The sequence below is a fragment of the Peromyscus eremicus genome, chromosome 4 (assembly GCF_949786415.1).
Source record: "Peromyscus eremicus chromosome 4, PerEre_H2_v1, whole genome shotgun sequence".
NCBI classification, from domain to species: Eukaryota; Metazoa; Chordata; class Mammalia; order Rodentia; family Cricetidae; genus Peromyscus; species Peromyscus eremicus.
This window is the reverse complement of record NC_081419.1, coordinates 61,959,509-61,985,304: the sequence shown is the minus strand read 5'-3', so window position 1 is coordinate 61,985,304 and position 25,796 is coordinate 61,959,509. Positions and strand designations below refer to the sequence as shown.

General features: G+C 48.5%; 1 protein-coding gene across 1 annotated transcript; it reads right to left on the bottom strand.

Moving 5' to 3' along the window:
- Nucleotides 1–577: 577 nt before the first annotated feature.
- Nucleotides 578–22,300, bottom strand: Slc43a3 (solute carrier family 43 member 3). Its single transcript, XM_059259226.1, has 13 exons — nucleotides 22,227–22,300; nucleotides 21,141–21,488; nucleotides 20,687–20,816; nucleotides 17,975–18,021; nucleotides 15,256–15,332; nucleotides 14,952–15,044; nucleotides 11,719–11,858; nucleotides 10,374–10,471; nucleotides 8,645–8,827; nucleotides 8,320–8,439; nucleotides 3,773–3,959; nucleotides 3,097–3,211; nucleotides 578–1,703 (listed from the first exon to the last, which is right to left on the bottom strand). Exons 2-13 carry the CDS (start codon nucleotides 21,322–21,324, stop codon nucleotides 1,605–1,607), a joined length of 1,473 nt encoding a protein of 490 aa, XP_059115209.1. The 5' UTR covers nucleotides 21,325–21,488; nucleotides 22,227–22,300; the 3' UTR covers nucleotides 578–1,604.
- Nucleotides 22,301–25,796: the final 3,496 nt, after the last annotated feature.

Below are 25,796 nucleotides of genomic sequence, written 5' to 3'. Positions count from 1 at the left end.
TAATCCCAGCACTCGGGAGGCAGAGCCAGGCAGATCTCTGTGAGTTCGAGGCCAACCTGGGCTACCAAGTGAGTTCCAGGAAAAGGCACAAAGCTACACAGAGAAACCCTGTCTCGGGAAAAGAAAAAAAAAAAAAAAAGAAAGAAAGAAATGATTGACTGCCCCGCAGGTGAGGACACTGTGACTCAGTGGTTTCAGGGCTTTCCCAGGTGCTGGTGACAGAACTGAGATTGTCCTGAGACCATCTGACTACCACCAGTGCTATGAGTTGGGCACACAGGGTATGGACTGAGGTTGAAGGGTATGGAGAGGGAGGGGAGGGACTCTTGAGAGCTCACATCCCAGGACCCAGAAGCTTGCCCCACCCCATGCCCTAATTCTGTGTCAAGTTGCCATCCTACAGTGCGCAGCAAGATCCCTGCACCTCTACCCTGCACCCACCCCCGCAAGGGGACACCTCCCCACAAGCACACGCTCATGTGCAAGTACATGCTCACACAAACCCAAAGAGGTGGAAGCAATGGTTGCCTTAAATATAGAGACTTTATTATTGTATAAAGTCGCCTAGAAAATTTATTTAATGTGTATGGGTGTTTTGTATGCATACATGTCTGTGCACAAGCGTGCAATGCCCGTGAAGAGACTGGAGTTACAGTTTGTGAGCCACCATGTGAGTGCCAGAAATCAAACCCAGGTCCTCCAGAAAAGCAGCCAGTGCTCTTAAGGGCTAAGCCATCTCTCCAGCCCCAAGATAATTATATGCATGATGCCCTATGTCAATAAACATCCCTCTTCCTGAAGAGGAGACATTGCTCACACATACACACACACACACACAAGGGGATAGAGAGGAGTGTCCAAAACCTTTTTGGCCAGCCGGCCAGCTGGTTCCCAAATCCTTTGGGGTAACATGACTCCCTGTCACTGTTTTTAAAACCTTCCGGGACATCAGTTCCAAAAACAATCTTTGACTCCAAGCTCTAGCATTTACACATGGGGAAAAAAAGAGACGCTCTGACCTGGAGGGGTCAACCCAAGGTCATCCATCAGCAGTAAGAGTGGGACTTGGGTCCAGAGGCCCCTATGTGCTCCTCTCTCCCCCAAAGCTCGTGGAGTATTCTCTAACAAAAACGTGTGTCTGAGGGAGCCAGAGCTGCTCTATGCGCAGCACCTAAATGTCAGGTGGAAGAACTGAGCCACCATGACCTCACATTTAACCTGGAAATCCACCTGGGAGCAGCCATTCTGCGTGTACGGGCTTCAGTGGTACAGCTCCCCTCCCTTGCAGTGAGCTCTGCTGAGGCCCTGGGCAAGGAGTAACTTCCTGCTCCCAACCAAGGAGAATTTACATGAGGCTTTGCTTTAGGTCGGTGGGAATGCAAGCCCACTTGGCCGCTGAAATTTTCTTCTTGGTGATCAAAAGTCCTGAATGGCACTTACATGGCCTGGTTGGTTTGTTTAAAAAACAAACAAACAAACAAACAAACTATGGCAGCTTAATACAGTTCTCCTGGGTAGGCAGAGTCTTTGTGAACACTGGATCTTCAAAGGCGAAGAAGGATCAGGAAAAGCACCATCAAGGGTAGAGCGTGAGGGCTTCTGGGTTAGGGAGTCACAGATGATTTTGTTTTCTCAGCACGGCACTCACGGTACACCAGGAAGGGATGGGCCAATGTCAGGGAAATGGCAAGCCCCATGGACACCTGGGGAGACAGGAAGGAGAGGCCAGTCTAGTAACCCTGAGCTGCACCTATCGCCAACAGAAGGACCAAAGACCTGCTTGGTCCATATTTCCTACCCAGACACCAAGCTGACCTGAAGGATGCGTGGTTTATTTTCACAACTTTTTCTTTCTTGAGATAGATCTCATGTGGCTCAGGCTGACCTTGAAAGTCTAACCCATCTCCCAAACGCTGGAATTATAGGCACGTACCACCACACGTGACTTATTCGGAGCTGAGGATTGAACTCAGGGCCTTGTTCACGCTGAGGAAGCACTCTACCGATAAGCCACAAGCCAGCCCCTATTAAGCCCATTCCACAGGTGAGGAAACAATGGCCTAGGGAGCGCTCGGTGACCTGCATGAGGGGAGGCATCTGGTAGACTTCATCTAAATGCTAAGTTAGGTCTCCTGATTTCACAATTGGGGAATTTCCCTCGGTTTTTACATGTAGCCTCACTACTCTGGGGACAGATTTAAACACTGGCGTCACACTTTGATCTTACGAAAATATATTAGATTTATTTGTGTGTGTGTGAGTCCAAGGGCCGTGGAGCATATTTGGAGGTCAGAGGACAACTTGTAGCAGTGGGTCTCTCCTTCCAGCAGGGGCCCTAGGGATGAAACTGAAGTTGCCACACTTGGCAGCAAGCACCTTACGCCCTGAACCACCTCTCCTACCCTGATGACCTCTTTTTAATGAGGCAAGCAGCGTCATCAGCGGCCAGAACTCTGACTCCCAAGTGCAGAGACTTCTACATCTTAGCTGTGTGTGGCTCTTGAGTATCTGAATTTGTAAGTCATTTCATCTCTTTGCTCCTCAATCCCCCTCTCCCCCAAAGTTGGAGAGCTGGCACTACCTCCTAGGGCAGGGCCACGAGCATCCACTGGGTATGGAGCCCAGGGATGAAAGTGTGAGGCTCCTGTCCTCAGACAAATGTAGTCTATGCCATCGTCTCCACAGAGAAGCTGGGGTTGGCCTGCACTGACTGAAAGTGGGGAAACCTTTTGCTTGAAATTCTGAGAGGATTTTGCATCCTGTTCCGGAGTAACATCTATTTACGTCCACACTCACAAACAACTGTTTTTCCAGACCTATGAAACGCACAGGCTCCCTGGGAAGTGGCACCATGCTAATAATCCTTGGATCGTAGGAAACCCCGGCTTGAGCCAGGTTTCCGCCTGTTGCCCTAGAAGTGAAAGCCTGAATGCTCCCATTGCAGCACCGTGGAAGCCTCCAGCACATCCAGGCCTCTTGAGCCAGCTTAGGGTGCCCCCTGCTGGGCCCCATGCGGCAGGTCCAGCCTGGGTATCCTTTCCGGTCCGGGGGCCCACACACAGGCTGGCCGCACACAGGCCCCCACATGGTACTCACATACACGGCGATGTTCTGGGGGGCGAGTTTGAACAGGGGAAACTGCAGCAAAGACACAGTGGCCGACAGGGCCATCACCAGCCCAAACAGCTTTCCAAAGTGCTCTGAAGGGAAGCTAGGGAAGAAAGACAGGGGTTTCAGTGAGTTTCACAGTCCTCTGCCGCCAAGCAGGGGCCTGGTATTTAAGAGTGTTTATCAGCTAGCTCCCCAATCTCAAGCCTGCCCTTCACTCACCCACACAGGCCCTTCCTACTCCCACTCTGTCAGGGCCTTCAAACCACAAGACACAGGCACTGTAATGGGCTCTGGGAAAACAGAAGGGACCCAGACCCAGCCTGTGCTGGGGGGAAGGTCTTAAGGACAAGACAGACGCAGGTGCTATCCACGGAAGCAAGAACGGAGTGCCAAGGACACAAAGAAGAGAAAACACCTTTCTGGGAGAGAAACAGAAGCCGGCAGTGGAGGGTTCTCTGCGAAGACAGAGACTCTCACTAGACACAAAGGCTCTGGTGTGTGTGTGTGTGTGTGTGTGTGTGTGTGTGTGTGTGTGTGAATGCTTCCTCCTTCCCACCTGTATCAATCTCTAGTCATCTTCCCTTCCACATAAGCCCTCACCTGGCCACCTCCGGGAGCATCCCACCCTACAGCTTCTTCCCTTCCGCCCAAGCTCACTTACGCCAGCGTGAGGAAGGCGGCGTTGCACCCATAGAGGAAGGAGCGGCTGATGACTTGCAGGATGAAGGTAACGTACTGTAGCTGGATGACAGGAATGGAGGCACACAGGGTAAAGCCCAGGCACAGCAGAGACGTCAAGGCCAGCGAAGGCACCGTGGAGCAGAGCGTTGCAGCCGAGGCCGAGGAACCTGGTTCAGAAGGGAAGAGAGGGTGTCTGGAGATGAGCCCAAGGGGGAGCAGGAAAAGCCAGGAAAGATCAGAACTATCCAAACAGAACCAGGTCACCTCTCAATACCAGCTCCTCAATGTTGATAACTCTCCACCTACATGTCAATCAAATGTGTCTGCTCTTCCCAGTTCCCTAGGGTCCCCTAACTCACTCACAGATGCAGTGGCCTCTGAACAGGCTCCATACTACGCTTGCCCCCTGCAACCCAGAATCAGAGATGATGGTGATCGTCATCATCATCATCATCATCATTATTATTATTGTCGTTTATAACACAAGTAGTGACATCAAAGGACTGGAAACCATCTAAACTGTCACCAACAGAGGGACATGGTACCAAGTCCAAGCCAGCCACGTGACAGAGAGGTGGGGAGCAGTCATAAGGGTGAGGAGGGTCTCAGGATAAAGTGTCACAGAAAAGATAACTGCACGGCAGTATGAAGGGTGCTCTATTTCACCTAAGAAAGGGGGCGTATCTAAGTATATGTTCATGTGGGTGCTTGTTGTATTTTAAAGAAAAACAATAAAAACGCTCACTGGAAGGAGGAAATAAAGGAAAACAAGAAGCAGAGAAGGAACTCAACATCTCGTTTCCCAGTTTTAGTTTTGAGGAAATGCAAATGCTTAACTTGTGAACCGTTTTCAATAAAATTCGAACAGGAAGAAAGCAAGCAAAGCAATCCCAGAACGTAAGAAACAGCAACAAGAAATGAGACCAGTGAACACAACTGTGTCCAGCTGGACTGGTGTGTGTGTGTGTATGTGTGTGTGTGTGTGTGCAGGTACAAAAGCACGTGCACGTGCATGCATGCATATGCCTATGAGTATGTCTGTAGGGTCACTGAAGTATTAAAAAAAAAAAGGAGACTGAGTGCAGCAGTAACCCGTATGAGAGAGGATGACATAAATGCATAAAGAGAGGCTATTGGGGCGGGGGAGGGGGGGGGTACCGGTGCCAAGCAGGAGGGAGGCAGGGGCAAAGGGGGCAGTAAGGTGAGGGATGAATAAGAATAGTGTTTACTGAATTATAAAATTCCATAATGAAGCCTACAACACTGCACGCTAACTTTAAAAAATTAATTTTAAAAAGAGTGAGCATACAAGGAGAGAGCGAGCGCCCCACCGGAAGTCTCCAAATGCCGTTTCCAATAGAGACCCAAGACTAGTCGGACGAGTGGCCAGTTTCAAGTGTGGTGCAGGAGACATGTCCAGCTAAACAGACCCAAACCTCGCACTGCCCTAGAAGGCAAGGGTACTGTCTGAAGTTAGTCAGTCATGTCTGAGGGTTCCACATGCTAGACTGCTAAAGTTTCTAGTGGCCAAAGATGGGTCAATGTGAGCCTGAAGAAGAGTGGTGAGGGCCTGTGAGATGGCTCAGCAGGTAAAGGTGCCTGTCACCAAGCCTGGCAATCTGCATTCCATCGCTGAGACCCACACGGCAGAATGAGAGAGTTGAGCCCTACAAATGCATGCCCCCCACACACAAAATAAATAAATAAATAAACAAATAAATAAATAAACAGAATAAAAAATACTTTAAGCTAGGCATGGTAGCACATGCCTTTCATCCCAGCACTCAGGAAGCAGAGGCAGGTAGATCCTTGCAAGTTCCAGTCCAGCCAGGGTGACACAGTAAGAGCCTATCGAAAGAAAGAAAGAGAGAGAGAGAGAGAGAGAGAGAGAGAGAGAGAGAGAGAGAGAGAGAGGGAAGGAAGGAGGAAGGGAGGGAGGAAGAGAGAGAAAGAAAGAGAGAGAGAAAGAGAGAGAAAGAAAGAAAGAAAGAAAAGAGAGAAAGAAATGAAGAAAGAGAGACAGAGAGAGAAAGAAAGAGAAAAGAAGAGAAAAGAAAATCTAAAAAATAATAGTGAGGGCCAGGATTGTGGTTCCAAGGGAGAGCACTTGCCTAGCACATGAGAAGCCCTGAGCCTGAGCCCCATCTCCAGTGCTGAAGAAGGTTGGGGGGGGGAGGATGGGAACATATCAGATACACTGTGTGCTTAATTTTTTTTCAAACAAAGCAATCTTCCCTCAAAAAGAAAAAAAAATCAAGTATGATTCTATCTCATGGTATACGCATATGAAATTCTCAAAAGTAAAGTTTTTAAAAGAAAAACAAAATTTTCAAAACTCAGACACAAAATGAGACCATTGAGCTTAAGACCGTTTGTCTCCAGCTGGACTCCACAGCACAGTAACTTCACTTGTCTCGGGTGGGATGTAAAGTCCCTAAGGCACCAATGCATCATCCTGAAACTGGTTAAGCAGGAGGAAGACAAGCATTTACTTCAGCATAAAGAATAGTACGAGAACCCGTGTCTTCTGGAGGAACTGGAGCTGCTGCTGCTAAACGCTGGAGGAAAAGATGGAAAAAGCACCCTAATCAAATCATGGGTCTCAGATTGATCACAGCAAAATCATTAGCTGCCCAGGCTGATGGGAAGCTTTATAACGGATGGATCAGACTGTCAAATTCCGAAGCAACTGACCTATGCCAGCAAAGACAGTAGACAGCAGGGGCCTGCAAAGGAACCAGAGAAAGGTCACAACTTCATTTCTACTTATTCTCGCCAGAAAAAAAAAATTATTGAGTCTCCTCCAAGCTTCGAATCTGCCTATTTACAGGAAATGCCCAATCAAAGGAACCCATTCACGAAATACATAAAGGATGCCAAGTCCAAATGTGGGAAATCTGACAGGAAAAATATCCCACTTTCTTCAACAAATAACTGACGTAAATCGTAAAGGAAGAATATTGGGGCTGGGGATATAACTCAGTGGTAAAGTATTTGCTTAGCCTGCATGAGACTCGGGGCTCTGTTTCCAGTACCAGAAAAAAGAAGAGGAGAAAGGGTCTGTTAGCTGGGCGTGGGCAAGCCTGTCAATCTCAGCACTTGGGAAGTGACAGCAGAAGGATCAGAAGTTCAAGGCCTCAACTACATAGTAGGCTCAAGGCCAGCCTTGGTTATACAGTAACTTGGAGGCTAACCTAGGCTAGATGAGACCCTGTCTTAAATAAATAAATGCTAAAAAAAATAAAGATGCAAAAGACGCATCAACTGAACCTTGTCCTTTCAACTTTGTGTGGACTTTGTATGGAGACAGGGAACAAATCAGTCAGGAAACAATGTGCTGAGGACAGTCAGGGAGATCTGAAAAGCAGCTGCATATTAGAAAATATTAAGAAACCGCTGGGGAGTTTCATGGTGATATTTGTTCAAGAGAGGCTCTGTTTGTTAAGGAGAGCCTATGAAGTATTTGCAAGTAAATATGGTACACTGTCTAAACTTGATTTCAAAATTCTGGTGCAGAGAGCTGAGAGGAGGGAGCAGACAAGCCAACAGTAAACAGTGTTCTCTCCCTGTATCCCTTACCCCCCAGCTCCCAAGGGGTGAAATGTCCCAGCATCCTTCTGTTCTGCCAGTCACACCAGGGATCACGGTCCAACTCTCTAAGGCACAGTGGGAAGCCCTGAATCCTTCCTACAATCTCTCCAGGTTTTTCCTGCAACTCTCCTGCACTCTGCACTCTGGCTAGCTTGAATCACTTGCAGGAAGTATCAGATTCCCAAACGCCTTCTTCCTCTTTCACCAAGATCATGCCATTGTGTTCCTTGGCCACCACCATCAGGCTCCTCTCCTTTCCTCCACTTCTTCCTCTTTTCCATCCTGGGTTAGTTTCCACTCCCTCCAACTTCCCTAGCAACCCCACCTCTCCCAGAACAGGTGACAGACCCTTCTCAGTGTCCATAGCCCACTGCATGTTCGCAGAGGCTCCCTGATTCACAGTGGAGCCATATCTAGAAAAACCCATAAGAAGCCAAAAATACCATCAAGTCGAAAATGCCTTTAATATACCTAGCCTGTGGGGTATCATGGCTCAGTGTTTGCTAGCTCAAATATGCTCAGAACATTTCACATCAGCGAGGCAAAAACCACCTAATACAAAGCCTACTATATAGTAAAGTGCTGACTATCTCATGCAACCTGTGGATGATGAAAACAGATATAGAATGGCTGTGTGGGTGTGACTTTGCCTCACCCTAGAATCAGCACTCCATTGGTTACAGATCATTTGTAACTCATGAACTGTAACTACCTGATTACCTTTCTCTACCCTCTGGATTAGGAACAGCCTGGGAAGACAAGCTACACCTAGCTTATCCACTGTTAAGTCCTCCTGGGTCTGGTACTGTGGCTGACACAAAGTGTATGACCAAGGGTTGAACGGACAGACAACCAAGTCCAGGGAGAAAGGCTAAAAGCAAAGATAAGATGACTGTGGCAGTCTGTGAAGACCTCTACTCCCGGCCCCAGTCTCACCTGTCTTTCTGGCTTCCTTCTGATACTTCTGTTTAAGGCAGTCCATAAGCAAGCCATTCCAGGGGGCACACAGCACCCCAAAAAACTGGGTGATGGCGAAGGCATTTGTGAAGGCACTGACTGTAGAGAGGGGTTGGATGAGAAGAAATTTCCAAGGTGATTTACAAGAGAAGACTCTCCCATCCTGCCTTTCTCTTCTCCAGCGCTCCTCCCTCCCCAGGCCCTCAGAAACCCTCCTGGAGCACACAGCTTTGCGGGCACAGCACCCATTCATGGGTCCCTCTCTGAGACCCACCAAAAGACCGCTTCGAGGCCCACCACATACCTTGCACATTGTCACTATCGGCCAGGCTGGTTAACAGAGAGTTGAGACTGCCAATGAAGAAGTAATGCCATAACTGTATGGTGGACAGCCACACCACGTGCAAGACGAATCGACGGGAGAGCACGCAGCTTCGGAAAGAGCGGTGCTCCTGGCCCTGGCCCTGCTGCCCTGGTCCCGAGTTCTCTGATGCAGAAAAAAGGAGCTGGGCATAAGTGACAGGGATAGAGGAGCCAGAGTGACAGTCTCGGGCCTAAGCTCACCTTCCATTCCCATCTGCTGTGAGCTCCCTAAAGTCCCCTGCCCCTCCACCATGCCCTGTCACATCCTGTCCTTCCACCTTGGATGGCTCTCCTCCTGTTCTTCCGTGTCCTGAAACCTGATCTGTCTGTCCCAGCCTATTCAATGACACTTCTTGCTGTACCTTCCTGATCTTTCTTGGCCAGGATGGTGAAGTGAAAGACAAGAACACTGGGACCAAGTGAGGATCGGTGACAGACAGCTGTTGTTCTGGCCTTCTGGGTCCCCTGCCTTCCTTTTGGTCCCAGAATCCCTCATTTCCTTAGGATTGCCTTGTTACCCCTGGGCCAGTCGGGATCATGAATTAAATGTTCTGTTCCTCACCCAGTTGACCAAGTAACTCCTTATCCCTAAGTAGGCAGGCTGGCTAAAGACTACAGGAATGCCCAGAGGCAGCCTGGCTCCATAGCTCTGTAGCCCGGCAATTCACTTTCCTCTCGATTATGTGAGCCCTTCCACGGTCCTCTTACTCTTTTTATTGTTTGAGACAGGTCTTATATAGCCCAGACTGGCAATGAACTCACTATGTAGCTAAGGTTGACATTGAACTTCTGATCTCCCTTTCCACTATGCCCAAATGTATGCAGTGCTAGGATTGAACCCAAGGGTTTGCACATGCTAGGCAAGGACTAAACTGACTGAGCTACATCCCTGGCCCCTATTCTTTTTTTTTTTTAACAAATAAATTTCATTGTGTGTATTTCAGGCATACAACATGCTGTCATCGGGTACATATAGATAGTAAAATGGTTACCATAGCAAAGCAAATTAACATATCCATCATCTCATATTGTTGCCCATTTTTTTGTGTGCCAAGAACAGCTAAAATCTGCTCATATAGGAGGAAAAAAAATCTCAAATACAATGTAATTCTATTAACTGCCCTGCTCTGGAAACTGCTTTCTCCTGCCCAGCTGCTACTTCTGCCCTATGACCTGCCTCTCTCCACCCCCTCCCTCCCTCCCTCCCTCCCTCCTCCTATTTTTACCTCTACTGTAGCCAGCACTGGTTTATAATATTCATAACCAAAGACCCAGAGCAGGCAGAAGAGGGAAAGGAGGAAGTGATGGAGACGGGGCAGATGGGAAGAGGTCAGCTCCAAGAGACACAAAGAAATGAACACAGATGGCAGCCTTGGTGCCCTGGAATCCCAGCAGAGGGCAAGACCAGGGTGTGGGGATCAGGGCAGGGGAAGGCAGATTTCAGCGTGAGGAGAGTTGAAGTGTGTGAATAAGGTAAGAAAGAAACACTGAAAAGACACAAAGATCCTGCCCTCTCTGGACCCCTCTAAAGTGAGGAGATTGAGAAAAGGCTTATGGGTTCTTCCTTGCCTGGCCTGGCCTCCTTCTGAGCCCCTAGGAAGACACCCTGGAGTTAAGACCACAGGGCTGCCGGTGTCTGCAGGGGACATGGGTGAACCAGCAGGACTCACCTTCCTTTGGTGAAAGAAATTCCTTTGACTGCAGCTCCTTGGTTTCAGGCTCAGCTGCTTTCTTCTCTTCCTTTCTGGTGCCAAACCTGGAGCACAAGCTGTGGAAACAGAAGCCCCGGAAGCCAGGCCAAGGACTGTGAGCTGGACCAAAACCAGACCAGAGGAAACACTGCAGAGGATCCTTATCTCTCTGCACATGGAACCACTTTTGAACAACCCTGATGGACAAGTGGCAGCCCAGGCCAATGAAATCAGGATGTCTATTGGCTAAGGGCCAGGTTTCCATTTCTCCATTTTATTTTTGATTGTAATGATGATCTGATTGATTCTCATAGGCAGACAAGTCTGGGGTACTCTGGAAGTGTGGAAGAAGAGGGTGGACCTTGTTCCACGTCTCAGCTCTGACTCTTTCTCACTGGGCTGCAGCTTACCCCCTGGAGCCTCATTTTCTCAGATGGAAAACAAAGGCAAGGCTATCGGTGGGAAAGGTGACCATGAGAACGAAGAGCACATGGGGCATAACCAAAGCAAGTGAGCAGCAAATGAAGACACCTCCTCAGCTCCCTATGACTGACAGTCGACATGATTGCGGCATTCGCCTCCTCTGTCTCCATCCTCGGCAATGGACTCTGCCTATTTCTCACCATCACCTAGGCTAGATGTGTGAACTGCTTCAACTAAGAGAATGTAGCATACAAGTGACACATCAATGTAGCATACAAGTGATACATCAATGTAGCATACAAGTGACACATCAGTTCCAAGTCGAAGAACCGTGGGCATTTCTGTCCCCTCTCCGAACCCTGGAACCACTATGTGCACACACTCAAGCAAGCCTGCAGGAGCATTAGCCTGTGACACCAACATGCCTGTCACTTCAAACCCAATGTAAGCAAGGCATGACAGGCCAGCCAACTCCCTGCTAACACATCAGATGATCAGAGGCATAAGTGATAAGATCATCCAAGTCTGGCTCTGATGTAAGAAATAAAGTCTTAGGGGCTTAGCCATTAAGAGGATTTTCTGCTCTTTCAGAGGATCGAGGCTTGGTTCCCAGCACCCACATGGCAGCTCACACCCATCTGTAACTCTATTTCTAGGGGACCTGACATCTTTTTCTGACCTCCGGGGGCGCCAAGAACACACATGGTAAACATGCATTTACACAGGCAAAACACTCATACACAGAAAATAAAAATGAGTAAATCTCAAGAAGGAAGGAAGAAGGAAGGAACGAAGGAAGAAAGAAAGAAAGAAGGAAATGCTTAGCTAACTGCTCTTCTCAGACTTAATCATTCCCTTTTTCTGCCTCAGATCAGGTGGGGCACTGGCCAATCATGCTTACCCATAACTGTAGTTGGGAGGCAGTGGGTAAGGGATATGTCCCCGAGGCATCAGGAGAAAAGTACGCCCAACATGCCAGGCACTGCAGACCGACAGGAAGAGGAAGGAAGCCCAGAGTTTGATGCCCCGTTCATGAAGGAGCTGTGGAGAAAGGAGTAACCCATCAGAATAACACCAGCGCTCACAAGAGCATTATAGAACACAGTCAAAAGTGGAGAGAAAAAGGTCTGTGGGTAAGGGAAGGAGTGAACAAAAATGTGGTATAGCCACTTGGTGGAGTATTACTCAGCCTCGAAGAAAGAAAGACTATCATGGCACACACCACAGCACAGATGAACCTTGAGAACAGGACATCACGTGAAGACAGCCAGGAACATAAAGACAAATTCTGTATCATTCTTCTTACAAGAGATTCCTGGGATAGTCAGACTCATAGGAAATAGAATGGCAATTGCTAGAGGCTGGAACCAGGGTGGAAGTAATAAGGAACTTGTGTGAGCGAGTACAGGGTTCCAATTTTATAATGTGAAAATCTCTGGAGATGGATGGTGGTGCTGGTCACTCAGCAACATAAATGTGCTTAAAATTACTAACCTGTACACTTAAAAAATGGTTATGGGTCAGCAGGATGGGTCAGTGGGTAAAGGTGCTTGCTGCCAAGATTGATGATCTGAGTTTAAAACCCGTAACCCACATGATGGACGGACTCCTTCAAGTTGTCTTCTGACCTCCACAGACAGGCTGTGCCCATCACCCCCACACACACATCAATAGATGATTTTTTAAAATTCTGACAGCAAATTTTATGCTATATGTATTTCATCACATGTGAAAATTGTAGGAGGCAATAGCTGGAAGCCACATTTCCAAAATCTTCAACACAGCCTCCTGCCTGCCCTCCTGGAGCTGCCCAAGGACTCCTGGTCTTCACGTTCCTTCTCTCAGGGCCCAGTAGGGGAGCCATCTTGTCACCTGGCCTTACAGTCTTGTGGAACCTCCTCACATGACTCTCTGAGATCTTTTAGCCTAATGCTATTCCTCTCCAGTAGCAAGACGTCCTTCTGGCCAACTCTTCACACAAGAGTTCAGCTTATGAAAGACGTCTGTGGGAGCGACCCTCCCCTGTGTCCTCCTGCGTGACTCACAGAACAAAGGGAACCTCCAGGTTAGAAACCACAAATTGAGACAAACCTCTTCCTTGTACGAAGGGTGACATTGGGGTCTGGAAAAGTAAGATGGCCACAGAGGAAGCAGCTGAGTCATAGTAAACCAAGAATCCACTTCTGCTCCAGCCCTTCCCTTCCACCTCTGAAGAGGAGATTCGTCAAGGAAAAGGAACCCGGTGGCTCTTGCACCAGCAGCTGAGGGTCTATCGAGCCCTGGGCACTCAGACTCTCTACCCAAGATGCTCATGGGACTAAGTGAGGCTCCTGAGCCCATGGGTGGTCTAACAAAAGCCCAGAGGGAGTCCCAGGTTGGACAGTTTGGGATTCACCATTTTTCACTCATGTTGCTCAGTCATTGTGTCCCAGCTTGTTGCCTCATACAAAGCGGGGTTACTGCAGTGTCACCTACTACCCCTTCAAAGAGGAAGGACAGAGAAAGACCAGGAAGAAGAGTTTCTGTTGTTGCGGACAAGGTCTTGGATACGCCAGGCAGGCTCTAAGCTCACTGTATAAAATGACCTTGAACTTCTGCCCACCACCCCCCACCTGCCTTCAGCTCCCTTGTGCTGGGATTACAGGCATGCTACCAAGCCTGATTATGCAGTGCTAGGGGTTGAACCTTGGGCTTTGTGTGTGCGAGGCAGGCATTCTAACAACTGAGCTAGTCCCCAGCCTGAAGGTTTTCTTTCTACTCTGCTCTCACCCTCCTTCAAGGAGGAAACGTCCTCTGAAATTAGACACTATATACCCGCTTTATCTCATTTGCAAGGGTTTTATGACATGCCCAGCTCTACCTGTCACTGGTAGTAGACACAGCATTTGCCATGGTTACTTTAGACCAATCAGAATCCATCCCGTGGGTTAGTAAGGCACTAGCCAGATAAAACTGTTAGCAATGACTTAAATACTAAAATCACTAGCAAAGCCCAGTCTGGTGATTCCTGTGTGTAACCTCAGCCGAAGGGAGAATGATGGAGAGTTTGAGGCTAGCCTGGGCTACAAGATTCAGTCCAGCCTGCCCTACACAGTCAGATGCTGTCTCAAAAATAAATTAATTGAGGCTAGGTGTCACGAAGCATGTCTATAATCCTGGCACTTGGAAAGCTGGGAAAGAAAGATCATGAGTTTGAGAGCAAACTGGACTACACAGTGAGTCTTGGGCCAGCTTAAGAGGCCTTGTCTTAAATAATAACAACAATTAATTCATTTCATTTAATAAAAACAAAAGCATTAGCAGAATGGTTGTTAATGGGCCACTAACATCCTTGCCAACAGTTTGTTCTCCTGACACTCCTGACTAGCCCTTGAGAGAGCCAGAAAGGCCCCTACGTAGTCTCTGATGCCCCACTAGCCCTTCCTACCCTCCCTTTTCCAAAGCTGATGCTGACATCAGGAAATGCCCCCTTCTACAGAGTTCCCCGTTTCTGTCCATCCCTGACTCAAGGATATCATAACCACATTTTCCTTCCTCACTGAGTAAAGAGTCTAGTCTCAATGTAAAGAGGGAGCTTAGTGGTCACCAGCTCAGTTCTAGAAACAGACAGGCCTAAGTGCAAATTCAAATATCACAGTAACCAACACAGAACCTTTGGAAGCATCATGACCTCCCTGAGACTCAAATGTGTCACCAGAGGAATGAGATGTAGATAGTGCCTCCCTTGAAGGCTGGCAGAAATCATGACAGGACAAGTGTCTGGTATGAATAAGGGCTCAAGGGCTCAATAAATGTTGAGTAATAGTATTACATGTGTGAATACATGTTAGAATAGTATTACATGTGTGAATACATGAATAGAATTACATGTGTGTGACAGTGTATGGAGGCCAGAGGACAGCCTCGGGTGTCCTTCCTCAGGAGACAGGGTCTCTCACTGGCCTTGTGATTTGCCAAGTAAACAGAGCTGGCCACAGAGATTTGCCTGTTTCCAATACCCCGTACCGGGATTACAGGCACACACCAGGGCACTCTGCTTTTTCACGTGGGTTCTGGGACTCTAACTGGGGTACTCACACAGCAGGCACTTTACTCACTGGGCTATCCCCTTAACCCAGCTACTGGTATTTTTACCTTAATGATGAGGAAGACTGCTGAGGAGGAGTCAAATGCTCCATTGTAGAGGGTGATGATGGTTGAACGGTGTTTGCCAAAGAGATTCCCAATCTGGAGAAGACAAGTCTAGCTGACTTAGTTATTCACGAAACAGTTATTTTCCCTCCTCAGCATCCGGTTGGGGCCAGGCATGATTAATATCCCAACCCCCTTTCACCCCAATTCCTCCCACCCTGGTTTGGGTCAACCCCTCTGGAAACGAACGACGTCCCCCCATCTCCCCCAGGTTCCTGGGCTAAAGAAGAGGGACACACGCTCACACCTGTAAGTTGGTGATGAGAAACAGCATTCCTCCAACGGCGAGCATGGGCATGGCCAGGAAGAGCAGCACGGCAGAGTCTGCAACCATGAGAGTCACAGGAGTGGTGATTTCCTTGTAGCCCAAAGCCCCAGAAGCCATACACACCCATCTCTCCCCCAGGAGGCTCCTGTCCCAGCAGCTTCAGACTCCCAACAACACAGAGCCCTCGGTTCACCAGCCTGCTGGTGTCCTTTGAGGGCTTCAGAGAATGGTCCAGAGACTCCCCAGTCGTGCCTGCTGAGGTGTCCTGAGACCCTCTTCTCCTCACCAAAGATGGTCCTGGGTCTCCGGTAGACCACAAATGCCTGCTCCATCACTGTGGTAGAAGAGGGCTCTGGAGATGGTCCCCAAGTCCACCTCAAAAACCACTGCATAGCCAGGACCTCGAGCTACCTTCTGAACCTGTATCACTCTCCCCTCCTGCTACACAGGACACAAGAGACTACCCTGCCTCACGGGAGCACTGTGAGAACTGAAAGAGAAACGCTTGTGACCTTTCCCTTTTGTTTGTGAAACTTGGAGCATTCCCCTTGGGGCAAGATTGGCATGAGAAACGTTGCATGAAATTAAGCATGCTCCTGGTTCTAAACAAAACAACAAAAACAAACGAGCAAGCCAACAGGACATACAAGCAGCAGGCCTCCTAAGTGTTGGACCGTCTCTAAATGACTCAAAAATCACTGAAAAAGTGATTTTTTTTTAAAGGAACAATTTTGGCTAAACAGTGGTGGCGCACGCCTCTAACCACAGCACTTGGGGGTCAGAGGCGGGCAGATTTCTGAGTTTGAGGCCTCCTGGTTGACAGAGTTCCAGGACAGCCAGGACTACACAGCAAAAAAAGGAACAATTTTTGCACCAGGTAATCCAAAGCTTGCTGGTGTATTAGGCCTGTGCCAGCACCCTCTGGTTTTTGGTTTTTTGTTTTGCTTTTCACATTTGTGTGTGTGTGTGTGTGTGTGTGTGTGTGTGTGTGTGTGATGTGCACACACACTGGCATACATGTGAAGGTTAGACTTGGTGGCAGACACCTTTACCCGCTAAGACATCTTGACAACCCCATAACATCCTCCTAAGTAACTACTGTTCTAGGCCCAGAGAAGCTCTGGAAAGAGAGCTGGTTTCAGAGATGAGTCACACTGTTTGCCATTCACTTTCTGTTGTTAACAAATGTATATCTCTCCTAATGAGCTAAAGATTGGAGATTAGTTTCACAATAAAATCACCCTAGCCTCAATACTTATCCCAAAATAAAAGTCCTGATTTATGGAAGAAGAGAGATTTTTGCTGGGCTGGTGTGGCGGTTTGAATACAGATGGCCCCCATAGACTCATGTATTTGAATGCTTGGTCATTAAGGAGTAGAGCTGCTTGACAGGGACTATGAGCTTTGGGGTTTCAGAAGCCCAAGCTAGGCTCGCTCTCTCTCTCTCTCTCTCTCTCTCTCTCTCTCTCTCTCTCTCTCTCTCTCTCTCCCTGCCCCCGTGGATCCAGTTCTAGAACTCTCAGCGACCTCGCCAGCACCATGTCTGCCTGTGCGCCACCCACCATGCTGATACTGGACTGAACCTCTGAACTGTAAGCCAGCCCCAATTCATGCTTTCTTTTATGAGTTGCCGTGGTCATGGCGTCTCTTCACAGCCACAGAACACTGAGACAGCTGAGGAGAGGCCCTGCAAGCATGAGTATCTATGGCCAGCAGGTAGAGCATGATCATCAAGCTCTAGGTAAAATGAGAGATTGTTGCCTCAAAAACACAGGGCATCTGAGGGGTCTGAGGTACACTTCTGGCTTCTACTTACATGTACACACACTCTACATGCACACTCAAGTGAGAGCACATTGTCTACACACACACACAAGTAAATAATAATATAAATAAATCATAGATTTTTTGCTCAAAGCTCACAAATGTAAATACACACATAAGTTAAAGTAAGTAATTAAGTAGAGGCTTATTGCTTAAACTTACAAATGTGACTCCTGTGGGATTTGTTTGGACCAAAACACTCAGTCCCTGGGTTTGCCAAACACAAGTGGAGCCTCCCTCATGAGGTCAACTGGCTCTAACACAGCTATTATGCAACGTATTTACATGTTTCTATGTCTCAACCCCCAAAATTAAGCCACCTAATCTGACCCTGGGGAAGAATGTTGGGAGTTACCTCTTGGCCAGCCTAACCACACGCTTCCAGGCCCACTTCCCACATAGTTATCTGTGGCCTCCGGCAAGTCCTCAGACTCAGCAGGTGCTCTCTCATCCCATCTCATCCCGCCTCAGTTTTCCATCCCACACAACAAAGGAAACGAAAACAGACAAGACTGGAATTTCCAGACTTTTAGAGTAATCATTGGAAGCAATTGTGTGTGTGTGTGTGTGTGTGTGTGTGTGTGTGTGTGTGCAACAGGGTTGTCAATTTTTATTCTGCTAAGTGAAGATATTTTCGAAATTATCCTTCATGTTATAGAAAACAAGAAAGCATTTTCGTACTGGGTAGATGTAATTCTCTCCTCAGTAGGATAAATTTTTCACAGACAAGCAACAGCTCAGCAAACTCTCAGGGATTCTTTCGAATCTCTCTGGAAATACCACAGGCCCCTTGCCTTCTGCACCTGTCCCCTCCATCCACTCCCCAAGCTTGTCTCCCCCCCCCCCCCCCCCCGCCCCACCTGCCGGCACTCACCTGCCGTGGTGAAGGCAATGGTCAGTGTGGCACAGGTGTAGAAAAATCTGGAATATAGAAGCATCCAATCAAAAGACGGACCCTGAGTGTGGCGGTATTTTGTTTGTGCGCTAACAAATAAAGCTTGCCTGAAGATCAGAGGGTGGAGTTAGCCATTAGCTAACCACAGAGGTCTGGAGGTCTGTATAGACGGGAGACAGGAAGTGATATGGCTGGGCAGAGACAGGAATATAAGGCAGGTGGAGCCGGGAGCTCGGCCCCTCTCAATAGGAGGCTTCAGGGGGGTTAAGAGGTGACTTTGGCTGCTCTTCTACTCCTCTGGTCTTGCAGCATTTACCCTGATATCCGACTCCAGGTTTTCAGTATTAAGACCAATTAGAATTCACGCTACACACGAGGACCTAACAGGAGTCTGCTCGACATCCAAGACTAGATAGAACTTGACAGCATTCTCAGCCAAGGAACTCCAGAGGCACAGACACTTCTGAGAGGCTCAGCACCAGAGAAGTCCTGACAGACTGAGATATGGACCTGACTCCACAGAGAGTAAACTTCAGTTGTAAACTTGATGAGAACCTAGAATCACCTGGCAATGAGGTCATCACATTAGCTGATATGGGAAGACCCATCTTGACTTGGGTGAACTATTCCCACGGCAGGGGATCCTGGACTACATCAAACAAGGAAAGTGAGCTCAGTACCAGCACTCATCCTCCGCTTGACTACAGATGCATGTGAACAGATCCCTCGAAACCCTGCCGATGTGACGTCCCCACCGTGATGGACTGTAACCTGGAACTGTGAGAAAGGGCTTTCTCCCTTAAGCTGCTTTTATCAGGGTATTTTATCCTAGTAACAGGAAAGTAACTAAGACAATGCACTTGCTCCCCCCGAAGTCTAAGGCTAAACTGGGAAGTCTTGGATAATAATGTCCTCAACTGAGGACATGATGTGTGAAAGACTTGGGAGCACAGTGGGCAGAGCACAGGCCCTCTTGTCCTGAGGCCAGCCGCTTGGGAAAGGGGCCTGATGCCTAGTCTGCAAATCAAAACCGTGAATTCTGATTCCTCCTCCACATATGACTTTGGACATAGTGCTGCCTTCCTCTGGGCCTTAGCGGCCTTTTCTAGAAAAGGAAAGGGTTACCACATGCAACCAGGAATAGCTATGAATCTGAACTAACAGATCATAAAGGTAGCAAAAATGTTATCAAGAATTTGTGTGCGTGCATGTAACTGGACTTTGTGGTTGTTGAGAGTTCAGGTGGCAACTTGGTGTTGCAATGTCGGAAGGGTTGGACGTGCCTGGATCAGACTCATCTAGATTCCAAACTCAGAGTCATTGAGTTCGAAGCTAGGGGTGGGGCTTAGAAGTTGTGGTGGCTGGAATGAGAATGTCCCCCATAAGTTCACACATTTTCTGTACTGGTTCCCAGCTGATGGACAGGACCAGAAGGCACAGCCTTGTTGGAAGGAGTGTGTCACTGGTGTCTGGCTCCGATACTTCAAAAGCCTGCAGCCACCCCCAGTGTACTCTCTGCTTCCAGCTTTGTGGATCCAGATGTGAGCTCCAGATGTGAGCTCTTATCTGCTGTTCCAGCTAACTAAGGCCATGCCTTCCCTCCGCCATCAAAGACTCTGGCATCATAAACCCAATGAAATGCTTCCTTTTATAAATTGCCATGGCCATGGGTTTTTGTTTGTTTGTTTGCTTGCTTTTTTTTAATCACAGCAACAGAAAAGTAGCCAATACAGAGGCAGACACTTGCCTGGTTTGCATGAAGCCCTGGGTTCCATTTCCAGCAGCTTTAAAAAACAACAAAGTTGCCGGGCAGTGGTGGCACACGCCTTTAATCCCAGCACTCCGGAGGCAAAGGCAGGCGAATCTCTTTGGGTTCGAGGCCAGCCTGGTCTACAGAGTGAGTTCCAGGAAAGGCGCAAAGCTACACAGAGAAACCCTGTCTCGAAAAACCAAAAAAAAAAAAAAAAGTAAAGTGATTCCAGGATAAATCCTAAGGTTCCAGGGCCCCTTTAGTGATGGAGGACTTTGCAAAGATAGATAACAAAAGCCAGACCATAAAGAAGAAGTTCAAAGGACACACGGTGGGGAAGAGACAACAGGAAACGAAAATTCAAGCTTATGTCTGACTTAACACTCACTGTTCTCCCAGAAGCTTAAAGTGTAAGGAACTTGCTTCACTCTGCTTTCCCATCCTTCTGACAGCTCTTCACATATATGCTCCTGCTCTAGGCTATATGAGGATCAGCAGACCCTGCTTATCAGCAAACTTGGTCGTGAGCATTATAATAATCAGGAGGCAGCAGAACGCCGCCGTGAAAGCAACATGAGGCCCCTAGCTCCTCTGCAAGGGAAACTCCCATTGCAAGAGCCGCTACCTTAGGCAGAGGGAACCTGAAATTCCACCATTGGGGTTGCCCAGAAAACGATGAGCAGGGGAGAATGAAGACACAGACTGAGCTACCTAGATGTGAGGCCCTGCTGGCTATGAGACTGCTTCCAGGGACGAGGGAAGCGGAGAGCATTGCTCTACATTGGTTAGTTTTGTAACCCGGGCCTCTCAGGAAGCTGAGCATGTAACAGGATAATACATTACTGCCTGCAGGGGAAGGAGCCAAGAAAAGGGAAGCAAAGGTATAGGAAGAGGGTGGCCCTTCTCCCTCACCTCTGCCCAGACTGGAGCTTTAGACTTACATGCCTATAAGGCGGGCCACAGTCGTCTTGAAGCGGTCAAAGATATAGCCAGTGGGGAAGGTCATGAAGTTGTTCATGAAGGATGCCAGGGTGAAGATGAGTGAGAACTTCTCATCCTGAGCTTTGGAGCCTGGGAAAGAAAAGCTCTTAGGAACCCAGGTTACATGAGCCAAAATCAGAATCACTCCAACCTTCCCATCAGGCTAGTTCCCAGACTAGGCTCCCCTCTATCTTGAACAACTTTGCTGATCAAGTTGCAGTAAAATGTAGAGGTCTCTACCGGCCCTTTAAAAGCTGAGACTTCCTTCCTTGACACCCTCTTCACAGAGGACTCTGACAGTCCCTCCCTCATAGAAAGGCTGGTAAGATGAGTGGTGAACGGAGTCCTCCCTACTCTCTTCCATCTCCTAGGAACCAGGCATAGCTTCCTTTAAAAAAGCATCTTTGTCCTTACCAGGGGGCCCTGTTGCATTGCTTCTGAGCCCACAGTCCTGTTCACGGGGCTCTACAAAGTAGCATTGTTCTTTGAACACATACACCAGCGAAGTCCAGCCAAAGAGGACACCAGCAAAACCAATGCATTCCAGCAGCCCAGTCAAGAGGGTGGCCAAGTAAAGGGCCAGACCCCGGCTTGCCATGGTCTGAGGTGAAGTGGATCCACAAATCCTACCCTGAACTTCTGAGACGGACCACTAGTGATGTGTGGAAAATTCCTTTGGCAAGCTCTCAGCTTCAAAGAGCCCTCTTGCTCCAACAGTCTCTGGGCTGGGCAAGGAGTACCATGGGATGGTTTGTCTGGATCCTGGAAAATAAGGCACAAACAGCCTGGTACCGGAAGCTTGTGGGGAAGGCCGCGGTGGGAAAGGGGTCCTCAGGAGAAGAGTGTGATGCTTTGGGAAGTGAAAACTTTCATACATGACAAGGGAATGGGGCTTAGCTGTAGGACGTAACGATCTGGGGTTCATTCCCAAACACGGAAAAACAAAAACAAACAACAACAACAACCACAAACAAACAAACAAAAAAATACTGTTCACACCTCCTCTTACTCTGTGAAACCACCCAGGAGTAAGAAGATAAGGCGGGTCTCAACGGCAAAACGTGCCAGAGAGGAAAAGACTATCCTACCCAAAGTAGGAACCCTAACTTGAAAGTCTGAACACAGTCCACTACAAGAGCAGCCACCGTAAGTCATGCAAATGCTCGGTCTAGCAGCTGGAGCTCGTCAATGCGCCATTGTGAAATAAAAAACTTCTGAAGGTTTTGTGAACTTGCCTCAAGGTCGCTCAGCTAGTTGGTCACTGTGCAAAAAAATATCCCAACAAGACCCTTGTCTAGGAGGACCACAAACCCCATCCCCCGCTGCCTCTACCAACATCCATCAACTTCCACCAGCCCCAGAGGTCTGCCCGGTCCTACAGCCGCTCTCTCCCAGATTGCTGTCCCCGAAGCCTCACCGCCACCAGGTCCCCACCCTGCCGGTCTCTGCACGGCCCGACCCAGCCCAGCCCAACCTGGCCTGACCCGCCCGCTCTCTTACCCGGTCCTACTCGCGCGCTTCAAGCCTGCTGGTCGGGGTTGTTCCCGCGCGCGCCTGGGCTGTTTCCCTGCTCCCGTCGCCCCTCCCAGTCCTCTGCTCACCTCCTCCCGCTCGCCCCCTCCCGGAAGGGCTTGGGACACGCCCCCTGTCTCCATCACTTCATTTTTTTCTTTTAACCTCAACAGCTGTGTAGGATCCGGACAGGGTCTCTTTTGCTCTCTTTTGCCTGCCTTTAAGCCTTTAGGTAACCCTGCCTCTGCCGCCCCTAACCAAGCTAGTTTTAACACAGTTCCAGGCACTGGTCCAGTCATAGAGACCAAGGGGCACAGCTCACAGAAAGCTTCTAAGCACTTGGATGCACGCACATCCCATCGTGTTTCCAACGCTTTTTACCTCGTCCACTTGGGTGGGCACAGAACACACGGTTTCCCACCTGCTCACTACTAGCTCGTTCCCCACTCCAAGCTTTTCCCCAGAGCTGCCAGGGAAATCAAGGAGCTGGGATCAGGGCAGCGATGCTTATCAGAAACCATCATTGGAGGTAGCCTTGCCTTTTGCCCCCAACGCCCTTTTCCTTGCTCCCGCAACCCCTGCTGAACCACCCACCACCACCACCCACCCCACACCCACCCCGGACCCGGGGTTCTGAGAGAGGCTTCCCGCCAGACTGCATTGATTAACTATTCATTCATCACCCCATTTTTTATTAATCAAAGACATTTATAATTGCCCATCGGAGCTTGTGATCAGCATGAGATAGCTGGCCTAACCAGCTGTGTTGCTGACTCCAGCCCAGAGCAAATGAGCTGATGTCTTCCTCGCCTGTACCGGTTTTCTGCTCTCCCTTGAGAGGCAGATGCTCGGGCATTAGATGCAGACCCCATGCCGAAGGAGAAAGATCGTGGGAAGGCCAGCACCAGTTAAGTGTTTTCCAGACCACCACCAAAACGAAGTTATCCAAAAAGGCTACTCAAGCGACTTACTGCCGAGGGGGAGGGTGCTGCCATCCCCCACTCCAGTGACATCAAATGTAGCTCACTAGCTGCCCCACCTGTAAAATGGGTTCAAAGCACCTTAGTTATAGGAGCTGTCCTCAGAGAGGCATGAGCAGCGTATGAAGTCCCCCTGGAGCAGAAGCTGCAGGCTGACTGCAGAGAAGTGGAATTTCCAGTTTGTAGTTATCGATGAGCCCAAGAGGGAGCTTAGTAGGGAGTCCTAAAAGGACTTTGCCAAATGTCATGCCGCACAGCAGTCCTAACAGGACTTTGCCCAAGGTCATGTCACACAGCCTAAAATTTGCCTAACTCCCAAACTTCCGCTCTTAACTCTCCCAGACCTAACACCAGATATGTGGACATTGCCGAAAACAAGTCATTTCTTTAAAAATTAAAACTAAAAAAAACAAAGGAGGGTGAGGCTGGGGAACTAAAAATACAACTCAAGACAAAAGGAAGCACAGTACGAGATTTTCTTTTACTGCAAGTCGCAAAGACTCTGCTATGAATGCAAACCCAGGCTTCTGCCCTGGGCTCAGGCTTTGCTCTCCTGAGGACCTGGTGGAGAAGGAAGTGGAAGCGGCAAAGGAAGAGCAGGAAAGGTCAAAGCCAAGATAAAGAGAATTCAGAATGCAAATCAGCAGGAGCAGGCAGGAAGACGCAGCTCAGAGCAGGCCAGAGCACAGGACTCCGGATAGCAGTCTATCCTATTCCTCTCTCTCAAGTAGGAGCCCCACCCGGCACCCCACTTGACTGTGCAAAGGGGCATGGCCTCTAGTAACATGACAGGCTATTGACAATGCCAAGCGCGAATCTTAGCACATTCTGAGTCCGATTTGCTTCGGTTCCTGCAGCTAGCAGAGGCAGGTGCTGTTCTGATCAGCCTGCAGCTGCTCTCCGATGAGGATTTTCTTGTAACATCAGAGAGCGGAGTGATGATAATAAGGTCTGACGTGAGCACCAACATCCCCATCCTCTCTCTCTTCATCTCCTTCCCCTGTACCTCATTCTTTTTCTTTTTCTTTTTTTTAATTGATTGCTTGCTTGGCTCAGCGAATACATGCAAAGCACCAGGCTGGGTGTGCTGAGTGCTGGAATTCAGGCTATCCAGTGCCTTCCCTCAGGCTACTCCTTCTCAAGCCAAGGAGGCAAAGAAAGCTGATTATTAGAGTGAGAGAATGTTCTTCCAAGCTGAGGCCAGCCTAATACTCTCAACCAACAACATGGGGCCAGGACAGAGCCTAGGCAAGGCAAGAACATTCTAGAACCAAGGCAGACACTGGCAAGGGCAGTGGCAAGACTTAGGCCAAAGCCTGTCCCTAGCTGAAGGTATTTGGACTTCAGCCCATATCAATCAATCATGCCCGATCGATTCCATCTCTTTCTATCTGTCCTGCCCATCCTTGGCTACTGCCACAGCCAGATCCTCATCTCTCACTAAGGCCTTGCCTACCTCTGTGCTGTGAGCACATCAGCCCATCTGGGTTCTCATTTGATAACACTACTTAACTGTTCATACTCTTTCCAGTTAACCAGCAGCTGGGGGCTAGCCCAGATTCTGGGGATAAAAGCCATGGGCATCAAACAGACTTGCACGGTTAGCCACACAAGGCAAAATAAAAGAACTACATTCAATCATGTCCCTGGAGGTCAAAAGATTGAGGCTGTAGCTCAGTGAGTGTTTGCCTAGCACACAGTATGAAGTCCTGGATTCCAAACACATCACTGCAGATGAAGATGCTGGCCTGTAGTCCCAGCACTCAAGAGGCTGAAGCAGGAAAACCAGAGGTTCAAGATCACCCTTTGCTACGTAACAGGTTCAAGGCCAGCTTGGGCTACATGAGACTTGATAGATAGGTAGGTAAATAGATAGATAGATAGATAGATAGATAGATAGATAGATAGATAGATAGATAGATATAAAATGATACTCCTGTACAAGCAATGATCAGGTCCTAAGTCACCCTATCCCACCTTCCAGAGCAGTCCCACCTCCCCGCAATGATCTCCACTCCAGATGTTCCTCCCTGGACAGGGTTCACAAACCTTTTGTTTTGTTTTGTTTTGTTTTGTTTTGTTTTGTTTTGTTTTGTTTTCAACACAGGGGTTGTGTGTGTGTGTGTGGTGGCTGCCCTAGAACTACCTCTGCAGACCAGGCTGGCCTGGAACTCACAGAAATCCACCTGTCTCTGCTTCCCAAGAGTGCTGGGATTAAAGGCATGCACCACCACCAATGGGCCCACAAACCCTTTCTTAACCCCCTTGCTTTCTGATACATCAAGCATACAAACAAGCCAGTGTTCTCAAAGAAACTGAACTGATAGAATGACCTAACATAGCTAAATATCAGTAACGGATTTATTAAATATATAGAGTGGATCTCCCCACTACAATAATCCAACCAAGAGGAATTCCTCACAGGTGCACGCAGCTGCTTGGCCTCTAGTTACTTCCAAATGTAGTCAAATTGACAACCGAGATTAGCCATCACATTGCCTTTCAAAAGCTAGACTTGTAAGAATCCACGTATTTGGCTTTCCACCTACAGTCTCAAAAAGGGGTTTGAGAGCCTGTT

Bases quoted from the DNA above. Each gene is read 5' to 3' on its own strand.
- Slc43a3 (XM_059259226.1), bottom strand. From the start codon at position 21,324: ATGGCAAGCCGGGGTCTGGCCCTTTACTTGGCCACCCTCTTGACTGGG. The intron at 11,859-14,951 runs GTAAAAATACCA...CTTTCTCCACAG, and splicing joins CAGTCTTCCTCATCATTAAG to CTCCTTCATGAACGGGGCAT. The intron at 3,212-3,772 runs GTAAGTGAGCTT...TTTCTTCCCTAG, and splicing joins GCCGCCTTCCTCACGCTGGC to CTTCCCTTCAGAGCACTTTG.